This window comes from Diabrotica virgifera, chromosome 3 (genome assembly GCF_917563875.1).
Source record: "Diabrotica virgifera virgifera chromosome 3, PGI_DIABVI_V3a".
NCBI lineage: Eukaryota > Metazoa > Arthropoda > Insecta > Coleoptera > Chrysomelidae > Diabrotica > Diabrotica virgifera.
In genome coordinates, this window is record NC_065445.1 from 119,303,859 (window position 1) to 119,330,941 (window position 27,083).

The following is a 27,083-nucleotide window of genomic DNA, read 5'->3' on the forward strand; positions in this document are numbered from 1 at the left end:
TTTTTCTAAATACAAGTGTTCTGGAGCTATTAAAAAAAACTAATTAGAATACGCCATCTTTAAAGAGCTCTAGCTTCCTTGGGAATCATTTTGCGGACGAGGTGAATTGAGTTAAATTTTCTTAAAATTATCTGAGGAATCTCCGGGCTTCGATTGTTAGAAGAGTTTCTGGACACCCTGTATAATATGTACAATCCCTATTATAACCAATTAATTGTAAAATTATTGATTTTCTTCCCATTACTTTTATTACGTTTACTTAGATACAAATATGATCTAATCGCTTAAAATAAATATGTTACAGTTTGGTATTAGATTTGAAAGGTGTGTAAAAATCCGAGACATTACTCAGGAAAATAATATTTAATACCGTACGATTCTTTTAACGATATAAAAATTAATTTTTATGTATTAAATATCTTTGCGGTTATCCTGACACGTTGTAAACGGTTTTAGATTAGTGTTTTTTTAAGCATACCTGACATGTCATGACTCAGAACATTGTGGTGATATGAATATGTTTGTATAACAACCTGCAATAATTTTACTGACTTAAAATTTTATTTTTGTATACGAAATAACTACACAACCATCCTGCCTCTTTGTAAATAGCTTCATATTAACATTCTTGAGATATGTCCAAAATAGCATGACTGAGAAAATCGTGTAACTTTCCACGAATTTTCTTACATATTTTTTAACTGTTTAGTAAAAAAGGTGTAACTAAACATCCTGCCATTTTGAATAATGTCTACTTAAATTATTTATTTTATAATAAAATTTATTTTATAATAAAACTTATTTTATGACTCAGAAAATCACGGAACCAGGGTGAAAATTTTCCACAGAATTTTCCAAGAGACAAGTGCAGTTAAACATTAGGAGACGTCATGCCAACATTTTTTTCGATCATTTTCAAATAATTATATTTAATTTATTAAGTTGGCAGGACCCAGAAAATCATGAAAATTTCATTATTTTCATTACATGTTCGTATATTCATATACTCCCTTAGTCGTTTTGCAACCCCACTGCCCAAAAAATTTTCTTTATAAAATTGATAGTATTCTGTCATTCTATGGATATGGCAGGACTCAGAAATTCATCGCAACTCCCCATTTTTTTCCTCATGGAAAATCTAATTTTCACAGGAAAATGTCACAGGAAACCCGTGGATTTTTCCATAAATTGTAAGTACCTTTTCTAACCTTCCAGTATTGCAAATGGCAGGACTTAGAAAATCGTGGTTGAAGTTCTGTTAATATCTCCCGGTTTAAATGCGTCAAGTCTTTTTTAATGGATATTTTGATTCGCTATGTATGTTTATGGTATTGTTCGTAATGCGTATAAATTCAATTTTCATTTTTTTTACAATTTTATTTGTTTCTCATAGAGTATCTAAGAATATAGCCGAACTTGTAGGTATACTCCCTAAAACGACCCTCAGTTCTAACTGCAAGACGCATGAGTCTCGAGTCTTGTTCTTGCTCAAGTCTTGCACGGTAAGTCTTGGTCTTGCTAAAATTAGGCGGTCTTGGTCTTGGTCTTGCGAAAACGCAAGAATAAGACCAAGACTGCAAGACCAAGACCAAGACTGCAAGACCAAGACCGATTTTGGGCAACACTAGTAAGAGTAGATCGCGGGAAAAAGAGAATCAACTCTTACTAGTTTGAGTTGACTATTCCGGGATCGATTCAGTAAATGTAGAATCTCACGTGCTTTTTGATGAGTGTGCGTCTCTTTGTTTTGACTGTTTCAACTACTTACTTATACCGATTTAAACATACCCAATAACACTTTATTTCTCGAATATGTTGTTTGTGTGTGTGATCGTTCCACTTCTTGAGATTTTCAAATACGTAGTTTTTATTTTTTTTTTTAGTTTGATGTATTTCAAGTTTTAATAAGTTACATTCGTGTTGATTGTTTTTAAAATATCACAAACCCATACGGTTTGTGATTTACGGGCAGCTCCAGGCAGCGCCCCTGAGATTCCTGTAGTGAGTTAGCATATGAGCACAAAAACTCTCTATTTAAGAGCTAAATGTTTTAACCATTATTATTTGTTAATTATTGCAGTGTCGGTCTTGACGGTCCAGTTAGCTGGGGCTCAGTCGATCGACAAGTTTAGTGGATTTGCGATTCGCGGTCGCTGGTTCGAGCCTCAGCTAGGTCATGAAATTTATAAAAGGCCAACGCCGTAGTATAAAACTCAATAGAGTCTACGGCTTGGTCTGGAATAAACTGGCGTCTGATCGGCCTATGGAGGAGCGGTACGGCAAGGGATAAGGGCTTGCGGCTTGGTGATACTCCTCCATAGATCCCTACCGAAGGGCGTTGACGCCTAAGAACGGTGTATACATACAATTATTGCAGTGTTATTTTTCTTTAAATTGGAATATTTACTTGTGGGTTACCTTTTCTTATTTTGTTGTAAACTAAAAATAAAAGCAAAATGCGAAACAGGTGAGAATGTTTATATCCTGGCTTATTTCTAACAAATCTTTTTTCCTGGTCTTCCCTCGTGATTTACTATGGAATCTCTAGCGCGAGAATTTTACTGTCATCGTTGCATTTGGTTGTCTTTTTAAAGACAGATCACATGCTATGATTTTTTTGTGACGGATATTCTTGAGTTGGGATTGATTTCATGTAATCGAATGAACTATCTTTTAGTAAAGTCGTCCCAGGAACGCAACTCATAAATATTGGCGATATCATTTTAAAGTCTTCTACTTTAAAATGTATAATATACGTCTGAATTGCCAATATAAATGAGTCAGATTAAATAAATTATTAGAAGAATTTTTTTACTTAGCAACAACATTTTTGGTTATTTTAGTAGTATTTTGTATTTTGACAACGAAACCCGATTTGGGCTTCGAAACGTTAATAAAATACTTTTTTTGGTAAAATTGTGGCTTATTTCCCATTAAAAATTATAAAATGCCACAAGGAAGTAGCTTCAGAACAACATTAACAAATCTTGAATATTGCATTTATATTGAATCAGCAAACTCTATAGTTTAAGAGCTGGGAGCGGATTTTGTGCGTGATAAGTAATATGGAAAAACTATACGGGGATATGTTGAATTAGTTGTGTACATGACTTTCACCAACGGCCGGAAACCAGAGTTGGGGCCGAGGGTAGTTATAAGGGGTCAAAATCGCGGATTTTATTATTTTTTTTATGACGCTCATGATCGAGATAGTGCACCAAAATTTGGGAATAAGTAGGTCATGACGTACCTAAGTAAAATCTCTAGGGGCTCAACGCTGCGTGGCCGACAAAGGGATGGGGGTAGGGGTGAATATAAAAAATATACCGGGTTTTTTGCGACGTTCGTGATTGAGATAGTGCACCAAAATTTGGGTATAAGTAGGCCATGACATAAATAATTAAAATCCCCGAGCCGGAAACCAGAGTGGGGAAGGAAGGTAGTTATAAGGGGTCAAAGTTCCGTTTTTTATTATTTTTTTTGTGACGCTCATGATCGAGATAGCGCGCCAAAATTTGGGACTAAGTAGGTGATGACGTAACTAAGTAAAATCTCCAGGAGTGGAACGCTGCGTGGTCGACAAAGGGGTGGGGCAGGGGTGAATATAAAAAAATGTAAGGGGTTTTTTGCGACGTTCGTGATTGAGATAGTGCACCAAAATTTGGGAATAAGTAGACCATGACATAACTAAGTAATATCCCCAGAGGCGGAAATCAGAGTGGCGGACGAGGGTAGTTATAAGGGGTAAAAGTCGCGGTTTTTATTATTTTTTTTTGTGGCGCTCATGATGGAGATTGTGCACCAAAATTTGGGAGTAAGTAGGTTATGAAGTAACTAAGTAAAATATTCAGGGGCGGAACGGTGCTTGGGGTACAAAGGGGTGGCAGGCAGGGGTGAGTATAAAAATATATGGGGGTTTTTTTGCCGTTCGTGTTCGAGATAGTGCACCAAAATTTGGGAACAAGTAGATCATGACATTACTAAGTAAAATCTCCAGGGGCGAAACGCTGCGTGGGGGACAAATGTTGTGCCGGGTCACAAAAAAATAATACACACTGTGATTTTGACCCCTTAAAACTACCCTCATCCCCAACTCTGGTTTCCGGCTCTGGGGATTTTACTTAACTAAGTCATGGTCTACTTATTCCCAAATTTTGGTGCACTATCTCAATGTAGCACGTCGCAAAAAACCCCTTATATTTTTATATTCACACCTACCCCCACCCCTTTATCGGCCACGCAGCGTTCCACCCCTGGAGATTGTACTTAGTTACCTTATGACCTACTTATTCCCAAATTTTGGTGCACTATCTCGATCATGAGCGCCACAAAAAAAATAATAAAAACGGCGATTTTGACCCCTTATAACTACCCTCATGCCCAACTCTGGTTTCCGGCTCTGAGGATTTTACTTAGTTATGTCATGGTCTACTTATTCCCTAACTTTGGTGCACTCTGTCAATCACGAACGTCGCAAAAAACCCCTTATATTTTTTGCATTCACCCCTGCCCCCCCCCCTTTGTCGGCCACGCAGAGTGCCACCCCTGGAGATTTTACTTAGTTACGTCATGACCTACTTATTCCCAAATTTTGGTGCACTCTCTCGATCATGAGCGTCACAAAAAAAATAATAAAAACGGCGACTTTGACCCCTTATAACTACCCTCATCCCCAACTCTGGTTTCCGGCTCTGGGGATTTTACTTAGTAATGTCATGATCTACTTATTCCCAAATTTTGGTCCACTATCTCAATCACGAACGTCGCAAAAAACCCTTTATATTTTTTATATTCACCCCTACCCCCACCCCTTTGTCGGCCACGCAGCGTTCCGCCCCTAGAGATTTTACTTAGTTACGTCATGACCTACTTATTCCCAAATTTTGGTGCACTATCTCGATCATGAGCGTCATAAAAAAAAATAATAAAATCCGCGATTTTGACCCCTTATAACTACCCTCGGCCCCAACTCTGGTTTCCGGCCGTTGGTGAAAGTCATGTACACAACTAATTCAACATATCCCCGTATAGTTTTTCCATATTACTTATCACGCACAAAATCCGCTTCTATCTCTCCGACTACTACTATTATAGAAATATACAATGGATATAAATATTATTAGCCCAGTAAATGAACGGTAAATACGGCGAGACCGTGTAATTTTGAGGGGCAACTCCGAATGGCATGAAAATTTGGATTTAGCTTCTACCATTGATTCTATAATCAATGCTTCTACTTACCCTCCACTTCAAAGTTGAAATTGTGCCGTTGGTTGCTTTTACTTGGAGGGGTGACAGTCACCCTTTCTCGGGGGTAAAAAACCATAGGTTCAAGATAAGACCGGAAATGAATAAATTGACTGATTTTAAGCATTTTTTGTTCCATAGAGTTTTTTATGTCAGTCAATACTTTTCGAGTTATTTGCGATTAAAAATGTTTATTTTTCGACAAAAAAACTACGTTTTCAGACGGTTTTTCGCAAATAACTCAAAAAGTAAATATCTGATCGAAAAAAATATTCTTAGCAAAAGTGTAGCTTATAAAAACCAAAAAAAAATGGTGTATCATTACAGTCTATCAATCGAGTAAAAACAAAGTTGTAGCTCATGAAAATTACGTTCTTATTCGTCTAACTCCAAATCGAATATTTCAAGGTGAAATCACCGAAAAATTAAGCACTTTTCGGGAAAAACCCATTGAAACTTTTTTAAAGTGTTTATTAAAAGCTTTATTTTAATTGTTCATAAAAGTCTCTAGCATTAAAAATAAGCGCGGTACGCTCAAAACAAAGTTGGCCCTCTTTTTTTTTTGTAAAAAAATCATGAAAATCTCCCCGTGTTTAACTCCCCAAATGAAATTAATCACAAAAAATCCTCTTTACAAACAATTTACTTACTTATCTATCTTTTATATGATCTGTCAGTCTCGCCGGTTTAAAGTGCTTATTTTTGAAAGGGTTATAGTTGAAAAAGCTTGAACGGGTCACTATCCACGAGTGTATGCAAATTATAACAGCCATGTCTTAACCAATGTTTGTCTCACGGAAAAACAAAATGAAGCTAGAATATTTATAATAGCAAAACCTACATTTTTTTACTCTTTAAGATTTTTCTTATCGCTAATACTTTTTAAGTTATTTTGGATAAAGAAAATTTTTCAAAAATTTTTAGAAATTTTTTTTTTACTATAAAACCATATTTTTTCAAAAATAAGCACTTTAAACCAATCAAACTTACAGATCGTATAAACAATACACATACAGTTAAAATAAAGCGTAAAGCGGTAACGATTAATTTTATTTAGGGTGCTAAATAGAAGGAGGTTTTCACGATTTTTTTTTTACTAAAAAAAGGCGCCAACTTGATTCAGTGTAACTCGTTTATTTTTGACGATAAAATTTTTTGTAAAAAACAAATATAAAGCTGTTTTTAGATACTTTAAAAATATAAATAAGCTTTTCCCGAAAAGTGCTTAATTTTTCGGTCATTTTGCGTTGAATTATTCGATTTGGAATTAGACGAATAAAAACGTATTTTCATGAGCTACAACTTTGCTTTTACTCAATTTATAGACCTTACTGATACACCATTTTTTAAATTTTTTTATAAGCTACACTTTTGCTAAGAATATTTTTTTCGATAAAATATTTATTTTTTGAGTTATTGGCGAAAAACTATCTGAAAACGTAGTTTTTTTGTCGAAAAATCAATATTTTCAATCGCGAATAACTCAAAAAGTATTAACTTACGTAAAAAATTTTATAGAACGAAAGTTGCTTATAATCTGTCAATTTATCCATTTCCGGGCTTATTTTAAACACGCGTTTTTCACCCCCCGAGAAGGGGTGACTGTCACCCCCCAAGTAAAAGCAACCAACGACACAAATTCAACTTTGAAGTGGAGTGTAAGTAGAACCTAAATCCAAATTTTCATGCAATTCGGAGGTGCCCCTGAAAATTACACTCCAAAACGGTCATTTATTGGGCTATATAGTTTACGAGAATTTATTCCATTTTTATTTTTTGTGAAATTTGATTTGTTGAGTTCAGTTATTCTCAGTCCCGGCGTTAGGATATAAGGTGCCTACCTGCAAAAGTAGCGTAGGCGCCCTTCGCTTTTTAAATTCGTATTTTGTATAACACAGTGCAGTGTAAACCGTGCAGGCCCATTATCACTGGCTCTGGTTATTCTAGCATTTAGTGTCAAAAACTACTTATTTAGTGTTACTACTAAATTCAAACTTTTTTAATTGGTTTTCGTGTACTGGAAAATGCTGCTGACTGGTGTAATCTTTTAAATAATCAACATTTTTGCAAAAATATGCAAAAATAAATACAGATTTCGCTTTTGCACATGTTAAATTGGATCAAAAAGAGAAATAATTTTATGCAGTTGCAAATTTCCAGATTGATTTTGATATAGTCGTAAGTAAATTTTGATGAAATTTGTTTTTTAGTCCCCTCTTTTTTGCACTACACTGTATTCGTACCACGGAAAAAATTTTAATTTTGCAACATACATTTATCTTGTACTAATTTAATGTTAATTTGTTTTATAATAGACAAACTTTTTACCTAAAATTAATTGTTTTGGAGATAAATGACCAAACATTGTGAAAAACGTTTTCTCTAGAAAAGGTAAAAACAAAAAATTCTTGATACGGTTCCTGTTCATTAATATCCTAGTCCTAGTCATATATGATACCCTGTAATAAAATCGCAGTATGACTTATTTTTGTTATCAAACTCTCAGTTCTTGACTATCTTCTATAATGATTGTTCAGAACATGTGTATTTACCTAATGTTTTTAGGTAATGTTTCGGTGGTTAACTTATAAGTAAATACAGTAGAACCCCGCAAATCCGAACCCCGCTAATCCGAACGTTCGGCAAATCCGAATCAATGGAAAGTGAAAAAGATTAAAAAATTCAAGACAAAAACATAGAAACATGTGTATTATACAGAGTAAAACCACAAAATTGAACAACGTAGGATTAATAGGACTTTAACCATTTAACATTTAAAATTTCTTAAAAACAAATACGTACTTTAATATAATATAGTGCTTATAAAGGTTAAAGATAAACTTAATTCGGTTCTCTCGTAGTCAACTTGAGTCCAACAATATTGTCCACATTCTTGCGAGAACGTTTTGCGACTCAAAATCAATGACAATGAAAGCTCTGAATTACTAGTTAGGCTAACTTTCGGATAATCCGAACTTTTCGGAATCCGAACAGGCTGTCCCCCCAATTAGTTCGGTTTTTCGGGGTTCTACTGTATGAGTAAGTTACCTAATGATAGTAAGTTTTGATTATGCATTAGATGTTTATAACATAATAACAGGTAATATAATTATTTATTCAGATTATTAATATCATATTTATTATCAGAAAGTAACTAACCCATGAACTTACAATCTGGATGGTTTACATCATATTGTATAATCTAAATTTAAATTATAAAGTTCAACACAAAAATGCCTTATCTCCACAACATGTGGTCCTTCAAATAGGGTATTTTATTATTCAGTTTTATTTAATATTGTTGATTCATTCATAGAGATTAATCTTTACCAGAGAAATTAAAAATATACAATAAAATAAACAAAATATATAGGCAGACCATTTATCTAGTGCAATAATATATTTGCAGCTGAAATAGTGATAAAGACTATAAAAATGTAATACTAGGTCATGATTATTACTCGAATATTTACAAAATATTTCAATACGATGATTACTTTTTGTTTAATATCTAAATATATTTATACTAGAGCTATTTGGGTTTAAGGTCTTCAATTCGTTCAAAAACTTTCTTTGACCTGTCATTTCATTAATAATAATTGATCTCCTGCATCTCCTCCAAGTTTGTGCTGAGCGCCGTTTTCTTTTTCCCTGGTGATTCCACTCTAGGGCAGTATTTGCAATACTGGAGCTGTTTATATGAAGTATGTGGCTGATAGAACACCAATTTCTGGAATTTGTTTCATTCTCTATTCTCTTCTGTTCGGTCAGGTGTAGCAGATCTTCATTTCTGATTGTGTTAGGCCAAAAAAATGAAAATTTTTTTGTATACATGTTTTAACAAAGACCTAGAGTTTTTATATAAGGGTTTCTGTTCCATATTTCATATACTTGGAGTGGAACAGACTTTACATTCAACTGGGATATTTCGATCTTTTTCTTTATTGTAGACTGGCCCAACCTCCACACGGGGCTAATTATGCTGATTTTTCAGACAAATACGTATTTTCATACAAATATCGTCTTTCATGGCTCCGCTTTCTGTTATGACACTTCCAGTATATGTAAAATTGTACACATTTTCAATCAGCAGCTAATTGTTAATACACTGTGCGTCAGAGAAAACGGGCACCACACAAAATATGTAATTTTTGATGTCTCGAATTTCCTAAACCTGTCGTCCGAATTAAGTGATTTTTATAGCCTTATTATTTAACAATATCGCTTTAAGGCTATGGGTACATAATTCGCAAATATTTTACGTGTATCCCTACTTTTTCTGTCTTTACACGGCAAATTACGTGTAGTAAAATTCACACTGGTATGGATATGTAAACATTACTAGAATGTCATTCTACTTGAAAATGTCATCATTAATTTAAAGAGATGGCTTTTGAATGTTCTTGGATAACTGTTATTTTTATAATTGCAAATTATTAATTCAGTTAATAAATGTGATAATTTTTTCACTAACTATGTATTCAGTGATTGTAATAATTTATTTGTACAACAAAAACTAATACTCAATCGAGAAAAGAGGAAAAGTGTTAAAGTGATTTTTTAATAATATATTGTTATGGAACGCTTACAATTTTGAACATCTTTAACAACAAAATACTTGGATCACAGAATATATTATCCTGATGTATTCTCTGCTTGGAACTTCCACAAATAATACACAATAAATAACTTTTTATTAAGTTCACGTCTTAAATCAATACCTCAAAATATTTCCGATGCAATGTCAAATATTTAAAATTGTCACTGATTGTCAGTGTCTGACCAAAGAATACTAACACACCCACAAGTGGGTGTGTTAAAATTCTTTGGTCTGACTGACAATAACTGCTGACAATATTATATTCGGCTGAGTGCGTTGTAAGACAAAGATAGATTTGGAAAATATTACCACGGCATTGTGTTCATTTTTTTCGAATCCTGAAAAAACCAATAAATATTTTTGAAAAATTTAAACGCAGAATGAAAGATTAAATTATTACCGAGGGCCGAAAGTCCCTTAGAATAAATAAAAAGTTTATTTTGAATGAGATATTTGAAATTAAAAATCACACTAAATTTTCTCTTAGTTTTTCACCCCTGGAACTTATTTAAATAAACATTATAGAAGTTCTCAGGGACTTTCGGCCCTCGCTAATAACGTAATCTTTCATTCTGCGTTTAAATTTTTCAAAAATACTTACTAGTTTTCTCAGGATTCGAAAAAAATGAATCCCCATTTGAATAGCATTGCAGCCGAAAATACGTACCGATCCTCTTAATACTATTGTTGCTAGACAGGTATATTGTCATTGTATACCGGGTGTACAATCAAACTGTGTTTTTTTCTCAAAGTTCACCGCACCCTGTGGAATATTCCAGCATTTATAAAATACTGAAATGAAAACCTAACTAATAGCCTCAGGTTTTCTTAACATTCTGTGTTATGATTCATTCGCTTATATTCGATAATAAAAAACATATACTTTCACATCTAGCTATGTTCTTCATCAATACAAGGTGTTTCTATATAAGTGCCACAAACTTTAATGGATAATTCTGCATGAAAAAATAATGACCGTTTGCTTTATAAACATACGGGATGTTGAATTTTTTCTTACAAATTGACGATTTATTTATTGAAAATGGTTTATCTAAAACCGGCTGAGATATACAAATGAAATTTGGTAGGTTTTAAGAGGTACTTGTTGTGTATTTTTTGACATAATTAAACATTTTATATTCACCATTGGCGTGCATACGGGTAATATGACCGGATAATATGACCCGTATGCACGCCAATGGTGAATATAAAATTCTTAATTGTATGTCAAAAAATGCGCAATAGCTTACCTCTTAAAATCTACCAAATTTCATTTGCATTTCTCAACCTGATTTAGATCAATAAATAAATCGTCAGTTTGTAAGAAGAAAATCATTTGCGTACATATGTTTTTATAAAGCACACGGTCATTATTTTTAATGCAGAACTACCCCTTAAAGTTCGTCGCATTTATTTAGTAACATTGATTGGTACACCCGGTATACAATGACACTACCTGTAGAGCAACAATATTACACTTTGAGCCAAAATTAACCGGCCACCTTAAAAATGGACCATTTTTGATGTCTTATATCTCCTAAACCTGTTGTCCTATTTAAGTGATTTTTTTAATATGTTATAGCGTTATTCCTTGACAATATCGTTATAATAATATTGTTGCTAAGCAGGTAAATTTTCATTGTATACCGGGTGTACGAATCAAACTGTGTTTTTTTTTCTTAAAGTTTGCATCACCCTGTGGAATATTCTAACATTTGTAGAATACTGAAATTAAAACCTGACTATAGCCTCATGCTTTCTCAACATTTTGTTTTTTGATTGATTCACTTTGTTTTTTATCAATACAGGCTGTTTTTAAAAAATGTTGGCAAAGTTTAAGGGGTAATTCTGAATGAAAAAATAATGACAGTTTGCTTTACAAACTTATGTCCTCAAATGCTTCGTTTCCGAGATAGGGCGTGTTGAAATTTTTCTGACAAACTGACGATTTCTTTATTGATTTAAAACCGGTTGAGATATGCAAATGCAATTTGGTGGGTTTTATGACGTAGTTATTGCATTTTTTGACATACAATTAAGAATTTAATATTCACAATTGGCGCGTATACGTATACGTAATATGAGCCATCATATTACCCGTATGCGCGCCAATGGTGAATATTAAATGCTTAATTGTAGGTATGCCAACAAGTTTATTTAAATGTACTTGTTTTATAGTTCATACATCCAGTCCCTAAAATGGGATAGAGAATCCTTAATGGCACCGAAAAATCCGTAGGCGTAGTTTTAAACTTATATCCAGACAACAAATAAACCTCTTAAGGCCATGTGTACATAATTCGCAAATATTTTACGACTATCCTTACTTTTTCTGTCTTTACACGGCAAATTACGTGTAGTAAAATTCACACTGGTATGGATATGTTAACATTACTAGAATGTCATTCTACTTGAAAATGTCATCATTAACTTAAAGATATGGCTTTTGAATGTTCTTGGATAACTGTTATTTGTACAATTGCAAATTATTAATTCAGTTAATAAATGTGATAATTTTTTCACTAACTATGTATTCAGTGATTGTAATAATTTATATGTACAACAAAAACTAATACTCAATCGAGAAAAGAGGAAAAGTGTTAAAGTGATTTTTTAATAATATATTGTTACTATGGAACGTCTTTAACCACAAAATACTTGGATCACAGAATATTATTATCCTGATGTATTCTCTGCTTGGATCTTCCACAAATAATACACAATAAATAACTTTTTATTAAGTTCACGTCTTAAATCAATTATTTATTAAATACACTATATTATATCAATATTATTTAATCAACAACTCAAAATATTTCCGATGCTATGTCAAATATTTAAAATTGTCACTGATTGTCAATGTCTAACTGACAATATGCTGACAATATTCTATTCGACTGAGTGCGTTGTAAGACAAAGATAGATTTGGAAAATATTACCACGGACATTTTTTTCTAATCCTGAAAAAACTAATATATACTTTTAAAAAATTGAAACGCAGAATAAAAGACTAAATTATTACCGAGGGCCGAAAGTCCCTTAGAATAAATAAAAAGTTTATTTTGAATGAGATATTTGAAATTAAAAACCACACTAAATTTTCTCTTAGTTTTTCACTTCTGTAACTTATTAAAATAAACATTATAGAAGTTCTCAGGGACTTTCGGCCCTCACTAATAACGTAATCTTTCATTCTGCGTTTAAATTTTTCAATAATACTTATTAGTTTTCTCAGGATTCGAAAAAATGAATCCCCATTTGAATAGCATTACAGCCGAAAATACGTACCCATCCTCTTAAATGTACACAATACGGATCTCGCCCTCAATTCTCAAAGCGTTGCATTGTGTTCTATAAAAATCATTGTTCTTGTCCGTTTACTTTTTAATATGTCCTAAAGTCTACAAAATACAAGTAAATATCTTGATGATTTATGTCCATGCGTCTCTATTTTTATTAATTTTTAAAAAATATTTTAATGGTTTGACTCAAACCTAATTTTATGCTATAACAGCAATTGGTTACACTTGGTTTCTGGGGATTGCTACAAATATCAATTATAGCCATTTTTGGGGGATTGTGGCAGTCTGATATCTTATATGAAAGGTTTCATTCATTAAGTCGGCCACGTCTTCATCAATCAGTTTTATTAATTCGATAGGCGTAGCTGTGCCATATTTCGTGTATACAGGGTGAGTCATGAGGAACTGTACATATTCCTACCTCGTATAGAGGCTCCTATGGGGAATAACAAATGACCATTAAAAAGTGTCTGCTCCCATGGTTTAATAATATACAGGGCGAGTTTCGCATTTTGACAGAAATTTTTATTCGTCATAATTTTTGAACGGTCAGATCGATGTGTCTCTTATTTTGGCCAATCGTTACACTATTACCACCTAATCAACTAATTTATTCAAACTAGAAAAAAATCAGGTCCGGCTTTAAAAAAATTAGTTCGTTTGGGTCTTAGAAAAAATTTTACCCTGTATACGCTTTTTGAAAACTCTAATATGAATTTTACAAATTAGACAAATAGGCAATTAAAATGGCATATTTATTTTTTTCCGCACACGATTACTTAATTTTTTATAAAAAAATCAAATATCACTATGAATTAAAAGTTTGGTAAAGTGAACCATAGATTTAAAGAAAAATAACTTTTATTACAAAAATTAATTTTTTTTTGCACAAATAAGTAATTTATGTTACCATCCAATCAACTGATTTATTCAAACTAGAGAAAAATCAGGTCCGGATTTAAAAAATTAGTTCGTTTTGGTCTTAGAAAAAATTTCACCCTGTATACGCTTTTTGAAAACTCTAATATGAATTTTACAAATAAGACAAATAGGCAATTAAAATGGCATATTTATTTTTTCCCCACACGATTACTTAATTTTTTATTAAAAAATCAAATTTGTCAAAATCGGAATTTCAACCTAAAAATGAAAAAAAAAATGAACTCACGGTTTAACTCGCTATAACTCTGTTCCATTTTAATATTTTTTTTCTGAAATTTTTACAGCACATACCTCTTACTATTGTGAAGACTCTGAAAATTGTTGTAGACTTTCAGTCTTCTTCTTGTAAAAGTTGCAAACTTGTAAATCGCAAAAATTAGGTGGAAAATTTTAAAATTTATCAATTTGATCACGTCTATGTTAAACTATAGAGTCCAAAAGAAGTGTTATGGGAAGTTTTAGATCTAGACTTGTTATAGAAAAAAAAAATGGTAAAACTTTTAATTTTAAGAAAAACGTTGTTTTTGTAAATTAATTTTTGTAAAAAAAGTTAATTTTTTTAAATCTATGCAAAAACTTTGCCAAACTTTTTATGCATAGTCAAATTTGATTTTTTAATAAAAAAATAACTAATCGTGTGGGGAAAAAATAAATATGCCATTTTAATTGCCTATTTGTCTTATTTGTAAAATTCATATTAGAGTTTTCAAAAAACGTATACATGGTGAAATTTTTTCTAAGACCCAAACAAACTAATTTTTTAAATCCGAGCCTGGTTTTTTCTAGTTTGAATAAATCAGTTGATTGGGTGATAACATAAATTAAATATTTGTTCAAAAAAAATTCATTTTCGTAATAAAAGTTTTTTTTTTAAATCTATGGTTCACTTTACCAAACTTTTAATTATTCATAGTCAAATTTGATTTTTTTTATAAAAAATTAAGCAATCGTGTGGGGAAAAAAATAAATATGCCATTTTAATTGCCTATTTGTCTAATTTGTAAAAATCATATTAGAGTTTTCAAAAAGCGTATACAGGGTGAAATTTTTTCTAAGACCAAAACGAACTTATTTTTTAAATCCGGGCCTGATTTTTTTCGTGTTTGAATAAATCAGTTGATTGGTGGTAACATAAATTAAATATTTGTTAAAAAAAAATTAATTTTGGTAATAAAAGTTAATTTTGTTAAATATATATACCTATGGTTCACTTTACCAAACTTTTAATTCATAATCAAAATTGATTTTTTTATAAAAAATTAAGCAATCGTGTGCGGAAAAAAATAAATATGTTATTTTAATTGCCTATTTGTCTAATTTGTAAAATTCATATTAGAGTTTTCAAAAAGCTTATACAGGGTGAAATTTTTTCTAAGACCCAAACGAACCAATTTTTTTAAAGCCGGACCTGATTTTTTTCTAGTTTAAATAAATCAGTTGATTAGGTGACAATAGTGTAACGATTGACCAAAATAAGAGACACATCGATCTGACCGTTCAAAAATTATGACGAATACAAATTTCTGTCAAAATGCGAAACTCGCCCTGTATATTATTAAACAATGGGAGCAGACACTTTTTAATGGTCATTTGTTATTCCCCATAGGGGCCTCTATACGAGGTATGAGTATGTACAGTTCCTCATGACTCACCCTGTATATAGTGGCATATAGTCCACAGTACATCGTCCTTTTTGGAAGATGATTACAAAAGTCTTAAAAATTGTCTTAAAAAACTGCTTCGTTTGAGCGAGTCTACCACTTTCTGAAACATTTTAGAGTGCAGGTTGGACGCGTTTCCGCGTCCCGGTTCATTAACCTATTTACGTTGTCGGACTAACGAAACTCGGCTGTAAATTTGTCGGATAAGAGATCGACAATCTTTATTAATTAAATATACAGTCGTAAAAATGCTTTTTTTTTCTATAACATACTTTTGTTATTTATAGAAAAATACAGCAAATACAAAATAAGTTATTGATGTGATCATTAATGGGTAATCTTTCATTTTTCCGACTGTAAGTACTTTAAATTAAAGATTAAGAGTTTTGTAATAACAAAACTACCGCGCTAGTTATTATTGTAATCGTGAGTTTATCTTTGTTATGTCTTTTGGTTGGTTTTTCATTCGAAGTTCTACCCTAAGGCAAATTTCCCCTCCCAAGGCAAATTTCTAGATCCGCCACTGCCTCTGACACGAAAAAATCTTTAGTTCTAGTCCGCAATTCCGAAATGGCAGACGGTGGATATGTCCGACTCCTTCAGCATTCTCCATATGTACGCATCTGGTGGCGTTAGTTCTGGTGAGTGGTAACTCCTAAAATGATCGCGCAGTATTCAAAGAGACTCCCTGGCAGTGTGACAGGTCGACCCGTCCTGCTGAAACCATTGTTGATTTTAAACTTGGACTGTTTTCATGAAATTTTCCGTATGACCGAAAATAGTACTCCACAATAAAAAAAATTTCTGCGTAACTGAGAACCATCCTGAAGTATCTAACATTAACATGACATTCACAAACATTATGTTATAACAACGTTTAGAAACCCCTCAATACGTTTAGGCACACGACACATACAAATTTGAGGCATACGATTTTCAGTACTACTGTTTATTTTGCCGCATACCGTATTTAAGACACAGTTTTTGCCTATCACAAAAATAGTAATGATTCTTCAGTATCTTATTATAATAGTAAGTAATATAATGTATAATAATATACAGTAATAATAAGAGGTAGGTATTTAATCTTACGTTGCAATATTATATTTAATCACATATTTGTCAGTAGTGATTGTTATCTCTTAAACAAAATTTTCGGTGCTACCATAGTTTGCGGTGTACCGTCGCGTTTTTACTGTAGCTTGCGGTGTATAAGCTCAATTATATTAAAATACCGACAAAAAAATCTTTACAAAATTCATAAAACGCATAAATCATAAGAATTATTATTTTAATTTTACAAATTAATGCTTGATAATAATAATTTAATTTGTCATATCAATTTACTATTTTTAGTTGGGAAGAAGCCAATTTTGTGGCTTATCCCAACTAAAATAGTAAATTTATTTGACAAAGTATTAATTTCTTAAATTTAAAATATCTCTTTAAGATATCTCTTTACTTATGCGTTTTATTCACTTTGTAAAGATTATTTTTCAAATTACCATAATCTTTCCTCAGAAGTATTTGCACAAAATAATGAAATTCACCTTTGTAGGCGAAATGTTTATTGCTAAGTACTAATAAACATTTATACTACTACTATTTAGGAATATCCAATAAACTTTATGCAAATTTAGTTTTTTACTATTATGCAAACAACACGGTAATCTTTTCCAAGGGTATGCGCAAATATCAACCCTTTTTTTCAAATAAAATGGCCTGGTAGATTTATAACAATTACTTAGTTAGGAAAGTGCTCCAAATGTTTATTATTTGTGAATAAATATTTTTTTCTACAAGAGTTTTCTTGCATTTCATTATTTTTTGCAAATCCTTCACGTAGATTGCACCCTTGAGGTAGACCGCATACTATAGTAGCACCAACTTTTCTCTGTGTATTGTGTTAAATTATCATGAACAGGTGGCACATGAGACCTTTTAAAAATACATTCTATATTTTTTTTTGTTTTTTAGAATATCCAAGTCCAGAGATAACCGATCTAGCTCAAATTAAGAACATGAAGATAACGCTTCACAAAAAATTACGTTCTACTGAATTTAACTATTCTAACATAACGAAAAGAGATTCTATTAACGTTCACCTAGTACCTGAAAAGAAAGGGTTGTTTATAAAATACTCAGAGTATATCGTCACGTCAGAACGATTTAAGACTAAAGTTACCAGAAGATATAATGATTTCGTTGCATTAAAAGAATTGTTACTTAATAGATTTCCTTACAGGTGAGTATTGACATGATTATTTTGATTACATTCCTATATCGTATTTGGTTGGTTTTTTATTGATATTAGGAAACTTGCACATTTTTGTTTTATTACATAATAATGTTCAGTTTCGTTTAAAAATAAGATCAAAATTTCACGCCTTAAAAACTCATCATAACTTAGTAATAAAATCTTCTATGTATAAGAATAATAATTTCAAACGACCTAAAAGCGCACAAACCCTTGTGATGTCATATTATCATATTTTGTGTGGAATTTCTAACGTCTCATTTAAAATTACACACAATTTTGTTTACTTTGGAGTCTAACACAGTTTTTGAAGAGATAGTATTGAATTGTGTGTTTTTACTATGAAAAATAAAAGTAAATATTAGGGCAGTCAATGAGGGTATTTGGCTCCGAATTCCATCCTACTACATCGATTTACTTGATATTTTCACAGTAAGTAGGGAATAGATCGAGAAACAAAGTCTACCCTATGCCGATGTGTGCTTTAATCGTGGGGGTGGCTCCCACCCCGTCTCGGATGGACAATTTTTTGGTTAAAATAGCCACGGAAATAGCTAGAGAACCTAATTCTAAGCAAAAACTGTTCTATATTTTTTTTTGAAAACTCAATAATTTTTGAGTTATGCGTGGTTGAAAATTGACTATTTTCATTGAAAAATGAAAAATGACGGTTTTTTGCGAATACCCTAAAAACTATGCATCTAACGAAAAAATTATATAAAATATTTTTGTAGCTTATAAAAAAGCAAAGAGATTCGTTCCTTCTAGTTATAATAGAAAAAGAGATATGGTAGGTGAGAAGAGTTTTTTTTTGTTTTCATGCTCAAATCGGTGTATTTAACCTGAAATGTCAGAGAAACGGTAGATTTTACGTGTATAATGGTACTAATACCTTTTGTAGTGCTTGACAAGACCTTTAAAATGAGCAACATTAAATGTTAATTACATTCAAACTAAGCGAGATATGCTGCAAAAAATTGATTACTAACGTATATTAAGAAAAAATGAGAAGTATATTTAACCCCTCATCCGTCAGAATTTAAATACATCGTTTTCCTTCTACAATTATTTTTATTATAGTGTTATTTCTATGTTTAAAAAGTTCGACGGGTTTAAAATGAATGGTTTTTGAAAAGAGTAAAATCAAATTATAGAGCGCGTTTTTAAAGTTTCTTAAAAATCTTCCTTTTTCTCCATGTAACTCGAAAATGATAAGAGATACGAAAAAAAGATACTGCAGAAAAATATAGGGTCTTTTGAGATAAAAATTTTGTTTTTATTTTTCATTACTGCATCTCGTTATCATTTTCAAGTTACATGGAGAAAAAGGAAGATTTTTAAGAAAATTTAAAAATGCGCTCTATAATTTGTTCTTATTTATTCAAAGACCATTCATTTTAAACCCGTCCAACTTTTTGAACATAGAAACAACTCTATAATAAAAGGTATTGTAGAAGAAAAACGATCCATTTAAATTCTGACGGATGAGGGGTTAGATATACTTCTCATTTTTTTCTTAAAATACATTAGCCATCAACTTTTTTGCAGCATATCTCGCTTAGTTTGAATGTGATCGACATTTAATATTGCTCGTTTTAAAGGTATTTTCAAGCACTACAAAAGGTATTAGTATCATTATACACGTAAAATCGACCGTTTCTCTGGTATTTCAAGTTATTTTTTTTAATAATCAACTATTTTTAATGGGAAACAATCCACAATTTTACCAAAAATGATTTTATTAACGTTTCGAAGCCCAAATCGGGTTTCGTTGTCAAAATACAAAATACTACTAAAATAAACAAAAATGTTGTTGCTAAGTAAAAAAAAATTCTTCTAATAATTTATTTAAGAACAATATTATTTTTTTAAACACACCGATTTGAGCATGCACCAAAAAACAAACTGTTCTCACCTACCATATCTCTTTTTGTATTATAAGTAGAAGATTTATCAAGGAACGAATTTCTTTACTTTTTTTTATTTATTTATTTATTTATATACGGGATTACCCCCATTACAACAATACAGTATAAAATCAATCTCTGTAATATCTACTAAACTAGAGTAAAATAAATCCTAATTACATATTAAACAAAAACGAAATATTAATAGTTATCCATTACACATATTACATCTATTACACAAATCAGTTCAAATAAACAAAAAGTACCTGTCAAGCTCTTTTAATCCGATTCTTAAAAGCAGCCAAGGAGACACCAAACATTTCCAAGTTATTCTCATTTATAATTTTTAGTGTTCGCTCAATGGGCGAATGCATACCATAGTTTGTTCGATGAAAAGGTATATAAAGGCGCGTCCGCATTGGTAAATTTTTCGTGCGTATTGAACTAATGGTTCGTCGCAAGAATTTTTGTCGCAAGAATTTGCGTCGCAAATTTTTACCAGTGAGGACGCAGTGCTCTACCAGCGAAAATTTATTTATCGTTCGTTGTGCGTACCTGCTCAGGTTGTGTGGAGTAAATCACAGAATTAGGTTTCTGTTAAAATAAGTAGACGGGTAGGAAATATTAATATGGATTTATCCAGGGAAGATGTTTTACTATTAATCCAAAGATATAGTAAGCATCCTAATCTATGGGATCCAAAGAATAAATTTCATTATAACAAAAATAAAACAGCTGATTCTTAGGAAGAAATTGGAAGAGTTTTTGATGTTGAGGGTGGACAAGGAAAACAAAAAAGTATTAAGTTTATTAGACTCTTACAGAAGGGAAAAGCCAAATGCAAGAAAACAGTTGGAACAGAGAGATGTAAAGAATTTTAGTATAGAAAATAAAATATTTAACATGGTCTTCATGAAATATTTCATATATTTTCTTAAGTTTAAGAGGATTCTTATTAATGATTCTTTATTTGTATTGGGCTAAGGAAGTGTACAAATCAGAATGGTATGCATTCAAAAGCTTTGCTGTTCTTAGTGACAAGGACAGACTTAGAGAATCGAAGAATTCTGAGGATACGTCTTAAAGCACTGCATAGATACTTCTGGACTTATTTCTGATATTTTCTGTTTGGATACCTTGAACATATATTGTAGACTGGAATACGAATCACCGGTTACCAGGAAGCGTAAAGGGATAACCAACCTTTCCTTGGCAGCGATAGCTTTTCTTAAGTTTGTATCCTATTTTTGAATGTTACGCCCAATTTTATTTAACAAAATTTCAAAGTTTTGCCGAGACATTCTTAGCAAGTTCTTGAAATGACCGGTGCTTTCATAATCCGACAATATATACCTATTTAGTATCTGGGAACTGTCTTCCAAAGTTCTTTGTTGATGTAAATATTTGATCCGGTATCGCCGTATCTTTTTATTTTCCTTTTTTCTGATCGAACCTCTAAGAAGTCGCACATAATGATAAACACTACACACTTTCTTTTTATTATTAAATCGTTACTCATGATTAATAGACCAGGGCATTTAGCACCAAAAAAAACAGCATAAATAGATTTTTAAATACAGCACCTAGAGATTTTAAGTTTTTTGCATTATGTTCAGGTTCAGGATGACGTCAGGAAAAAAGTCTACTATTCAAAAATGGGTGGAAATGCATAATTGCACTCTAAAGTGCATAAAATACATCCAAAATTGCATAAATATAAAAATAAAGTCAAAATCAGTATACTAAGGAACAAAATTTATTATTTGGGGGGTTTTTGGGGTCACTGAATACGATTACGCCATCAGAACTGATTCCCGGATCACCTGGTGCCCAAGGCCACGGCAAGAGACGTCATGTTCTGGAGTTTCGATGGTTTTCGGCATTAAATTGATGCAAACGGATTACTCACGGGTCTTAAGGGTCGCTAAATACGAATATGCCATCAGAATTGGCCTCCGGAGTACCTGGTGCCCAGGCTCGCTACTAAGGCACGTCATCATCTGGAGTTTCGAGGGATTTCGGCACTAAATTAATGTAACTGGATTCGGGGGTTTTTGAGGTGGTTAAACACGAATATGTCATCAGAACAGACCTCTGAATCACCTGGTGCCCAAGGTCACTGCAATAGGCGTCATATTCTGGAGTTTCGAGGGCTTTCGGTATAAATTGATGCAAACGGATTACTTACGGGTTTTTGAGGTTGCTAAACACGAATATGCCATCAGAATAGACCACCGGATTACCTGGTGCCCAAGGTCACTGCAAGGGACGTCATCTTCTGAAGTTTCGAGGGTTTTCGGCATTAAATTGTTGCAAATGGATTACTGGAGGGTTTTTGGAATGGCTGAAGACGAATACGCCATCAGATCTGACCCACGGAGCACCTGTTGTCTAAGGCGGCTCATTTTCTGGAGTTTCGGGGGTTTTCGGCATTAAATTGATGCAAACTGATTACTCATGGGTTTTGGGATTATTGAACACGAATGCACCATTAAAACAGACACCAGGGCACCTGGCGCCTAGGGTAGGTCATCTGGAGTTTCGATGGTCTTCTTCATTAAATCGATGCAAACGGATTACACACGGGTCTTAGGAGTCGCTAAATACGAATGTGCCTTCCGAATTGACCTCCGGAGTACCTGGTGCCCAGGGTCGCTACTAAGGCACGTCATCATCTGGAGTTTCGAGGGATTTCTGCACTAAATTGATGTATGTAATTGGACTCTGGGGGATTTTCAGGTGGTTAAATACGAAGATGCCATTAGAACAGACCTTAAAATTACCTGGTACTGAAGGCCACTGTGAGGGACGTCATCTTCTGGAGTTTTGAGGGGTTTCGGTATCAAATTGATGCAAAAGGATCACTTACAGGTTTTTGAGATCGAAATCACGAATATCTCATTAGAATTTAATTCCGGAGAACTTGTTGCCCAGAATCGCTACTAAGGCACGTCATCTTCTGGAGTTTCGAGGGTTTTCGGCATAAAATCGATGCAAATAGATTACTCGGGGGGTTTTTGAGGTCGCCAAACACGAATATGCCATTAGAACATACCCACCGAGCACCTGGTGACCATTGTTACTGCAAGGGACGTCATCTTCTGGAGTTTCGAGGGTTTTCGGCAATAAATTTTTGCAAATGGATTACTGGAGGGTTTTTGGAACGGCTGAAAGCGAATACGCCATCAGATCTGACCCACGGAGCACTTGGTGCCTAAGGCGGCTCATTTTCTGGAGGTTCGGGGGGTTTCGGCATTAAATTGATGCAAACGGATTACTCATGGGTTTTGGGTTTGTTGAACACGAATGCACCATCAGATCAGACACCAGTGCACCTGGCGCCTAGGGCAGGTCATATTCAATTTTCGATACTAAATTAATGCAAACGAATTACTCATGGGTTTTTCGGGTTGCTGAATACGAATACACCATCAGAACAGACACCAAAGCACCTGATGGCTAAGGCATATCATCTTATAGAATTTCAAGGATATTGATGCAAACAAGTTGCTTATAGATTTTTGGGTTTGCTGAACACGAATATGAAATGAGAACCGAAACCATGCATTCCTAGTGGCCATAGTGGCTGCTATGCACATCATGTTTTAGAATTTTGAGGCATTCTGAGACTAAATTGGCACACACCGAGTACTCGGAGGTTTTCTGAGTTGCTGTTCAAAGAAAACATTCAAATTGGTAACATTTTAACTGTTACCAATTAACTGTAACTGTTTATTAAAATAACTATGTTGTGCTATACAATTTTTTAATTGTATATAAATATAAACTCAATTTATATCTGGCATATTTCCTTCATTTATTTCAAAATCGATTTACTATATTTTATTTTAATAGTGTGATCCTTCGTGGTCACTAGATACTCCAAGGTCTTTCATCTAAGTCATATTCGTATTCAGCAACTACAAAAACATAAGAGTAATCCGTTTGCATCAATTTAGTACCGAAAACTCTAGAAATTCCAGAAGATGGCGTGCCATAGGCACCAGGTACACCGGTGTCTGTTCTGATGGGGTATTCGTATTCAGCAACCCCAAAAACCTATGAGTAATCCATTTGCATCAATGTAGTACTAAAGACACTCGAAATTCCAGAGGATGACGCCCCTTGTAGTGACCCTTGGCATCAGGTGCACCAGGGGTCGGTTTTGATGGCATATTCGAATTTAGCGACCTCAAAAACCTTACAGTAATCCATTTGTATTAATTAAATGCCGAATACGTTCGAAACTCCAGAAAATGACGTCCCTTGCTGTGATCTTAGGCACCAGGGACTCTGGAGGTCGGTTATGATTGCGTATTCATGTTTAGCGACTTCAAGCCCTTGAGAAATCCATTTGCATCAATCAAATGCCGAAAACCCTGGAAACCCAGAAGATGACGTGCCCTAATAGCGACCCTGGGCACCAGGTACTCCGGAGTTTAGTTCTGATGGCACATTCGTGTTTAGCGACCCCAAAAACCCGTAAGCAATCCGTTTGCACCAATTGAATACCGAATGCTCTCGAACCTCCAGAAGATGCCGTCCCTTGCAGTGACCTTGGGCACCAGGTAATCCGGTGGTCTATTCTGATGGCATATTCGTGTTTATCGACCTCATAAACACCCGAGTAATTCATTTTTATCAATTTGATACCGAAATCCCTCAAAACTCCAGAAGAGGAAGCCCCTTGCAGTTACCTTGGGCTCCAGGTACAGAGGGGGTCGGTTCTGATGGCATATTCGTGTTTAGAGGCCTCAAAACCCCTCCAGTAATCCAGTTGCATCAATTAAATGCCGAAAACTTGGGCACCAGGTGATCTGTGGGAATTATGTTTTCAGCAACCCAACCAAAGTTGGCATTGACAGTTGTGACAGTAATTAAGTATTTGATAGTGATCAATGTTGATTAGCGTTCGAACAACCGGCCCTTGGTGTTTCTGCTCCTTCTCCAGTCCATCTTTCTCTTCATTACAATAGCCATCATACCATTCACAAGGTTCCAATCTTTCCCGCTAGGCAGCATCAGCTCAACCAGCACCTCCAGTGTGATCATCTCACCTAAAGCCTTGGCTTCCTCGAAAGCGGCACCGTAACACTGCGAAGAATGACGTCATAAAACACTGTACCACGCAAAATAATAGCAGTGGTTTCCTAGGATGCGTTGGAAGCCACCGCTTGCTGAGTTTACACATTTCATTGCCGCAGTGAAAAACTGTGCCGCTTTCGAGGAAACCCAGGCTTAAGCTCCTCTCACAATCCTGTCTTTCTTTCATCCATCCATCGCATGAAATCAGAGTATCAGTATCCTCATATACATTTTGACACTGTACGTACACGTCACTCTCCTTTCTCCAATCCGTTTCAAGTAGGAGCTGAAACAAGCATGTCCCGTGAACACCTTAGACAGATGAGAGACAAATGACAGTTTTTCGTGATGAGACGCCGGGTCCAGTGAGCCTTGCCTCCCTCTACCGTTCATCTTCTTCTTCTTCTTTAAGTTCCATCTTCTATCGAAGGTTGGAAATCATCATGGCAATGCGGACCCTGTTGACTGCCGCTCTAAATAGCTCTGCACTACTGCATTCGAACCATTCCCGTAAGTTCTTAAGCCAGGATGTTCTTCGTCTTCCCACATTCCGCTTTCCTCGGATTTTGCCTCGCATAATAAGTTGTAATAATGAGTATTTTTGCCCTCTCATCACATGTCCCAAGTACTCAAGTTTTCGTCTTTTGATAGTTAGTATTATTTCCGGTTGATTTCCTATCCTTCTAGTTACTTCCACGTTCGACATTCTTTGAATCCATGATATTCGTAGGATTCTTCTGTAACACCAAAATTCAAAGGCGGCCAACTTATTCAAATTGGACTTGTTTCAACGTCCACGCTTCCAAGCCATAAAGAAGAGTAGAGACCAACCATCTATGCTACCATTAATTCATCTCTCTCTCTTTCGCTTATGTATTTGGTGGCCCTCTATTATTTTCTTTCCCAATAATTCGTCGTTTTCTCAGCCTTCAGATCTAATTTTGAAACTCTCTAATTTTGGAGGCGTATTTGTTAATTGAAAAAACCTTCATCTATACCTGCACTTTACACAAGAGTGGAATGTACGACCGAGCACAGCAATCTTTTCGCACTTGTCTGGCTGGACCAGCATTCGTCATGTCTATTCACAACGCCCAATATGCTTCCTTCTCTCTTAATAACTAGCTCAACGAAAGCGGCAATCCTGAGGTTCCACTGTAAGCTCCATCCAAGATAAGGGTTTGCTCACCACGAAAAGCAAAGGATGGTATCGCTAGTATCCTACTCTTAATTTTGGTGAACGCGCGCATTTAAAATAATGCATCGGGCTATCGAAAATATGGTACGAGCAGTACGAGGGATACCAGGGAGCGAGGGTCGGCACCTCGTCATGAGCACAACTTATAACGCACACTTTCTTTCGTCCCTCTACTGATCTTGTTATCGCCAACCTATTAACAAAACTGCTGATCTGTTTTTTTTTTGGACTAGATCCAGTCGCCAGTCCTTTTATTGTACTCACAGTGTAATATGCTAAATCGCTTTATTTGCACTGCTACGAAAGCCCCTATTATTGTTGATCCGCTTTTACGAAAATGGAATTGTTCTCGTCCGAGAGGCAAAAAATAAAATAAAACTTTATAAATAATTTTTTAAATAAAAGCCAATACCGTTTGGCGAGAAATGTATTCTCTCTTATCGTCATTTGTTATTACCAGACAGAACACATACTTAACTAATTAACTAATCTAGAATGTTCCTGAATAGTTTAACATAATTGCTACAATGATATTACTTACGGTTAATTTGGTTTGTTTATCGTCCAGATAATTTCATAATAAAGTCTGCATGACGTTTAACTAACGTAGACTATTAATAGCAGCAACAAATTTTTCAACAATGTTAGTAGATTGTGGGTGATATTTGTTAGTTAAATAATCTTAAGTTTTGACTACAAAATAATTTATAAAAATTGTTACTAAAAATAAATGGATGCCGAAGATGGAAATTATATTTCTTTAACTCTGCTTGAAGTAAAAATTAATTGCTGAAATGACGTCATTGCATTTATAAAATTTAGGTAGGTACAAAGAAAATTGGCGAAAGGAAAGAATATAAAAGCGTTTTCGAAATCTGTTACGT

General features: G+C 33.8%; 1 protein-coding gene across 3 annotated transcripts in view; it reads left to right on the forward strand.

The window, feature by feature from the left end:
• Positions 1 to 27,083, forward strand: part of LOC126881273 (sorting nexin-8-like) — a 117,365-nt gene that overhangs the window by 28,807 nt on the left and 61,475 nt on the right. For all 3 annotated transcript variants that reach the window (XM_050645455.1, XM_050645454.1, XM_050645453.1), the window contains one exon: positions 17,730 to 17,997. In XM_050645455.1, the coding sequence (XP_050501412.1) occupies positions 17,730 to 17,997 (268 nt within the window). The remainder of the gene's footprint in view (positions 1 to 17,729; positions 17,998 to 27,083) is intronic.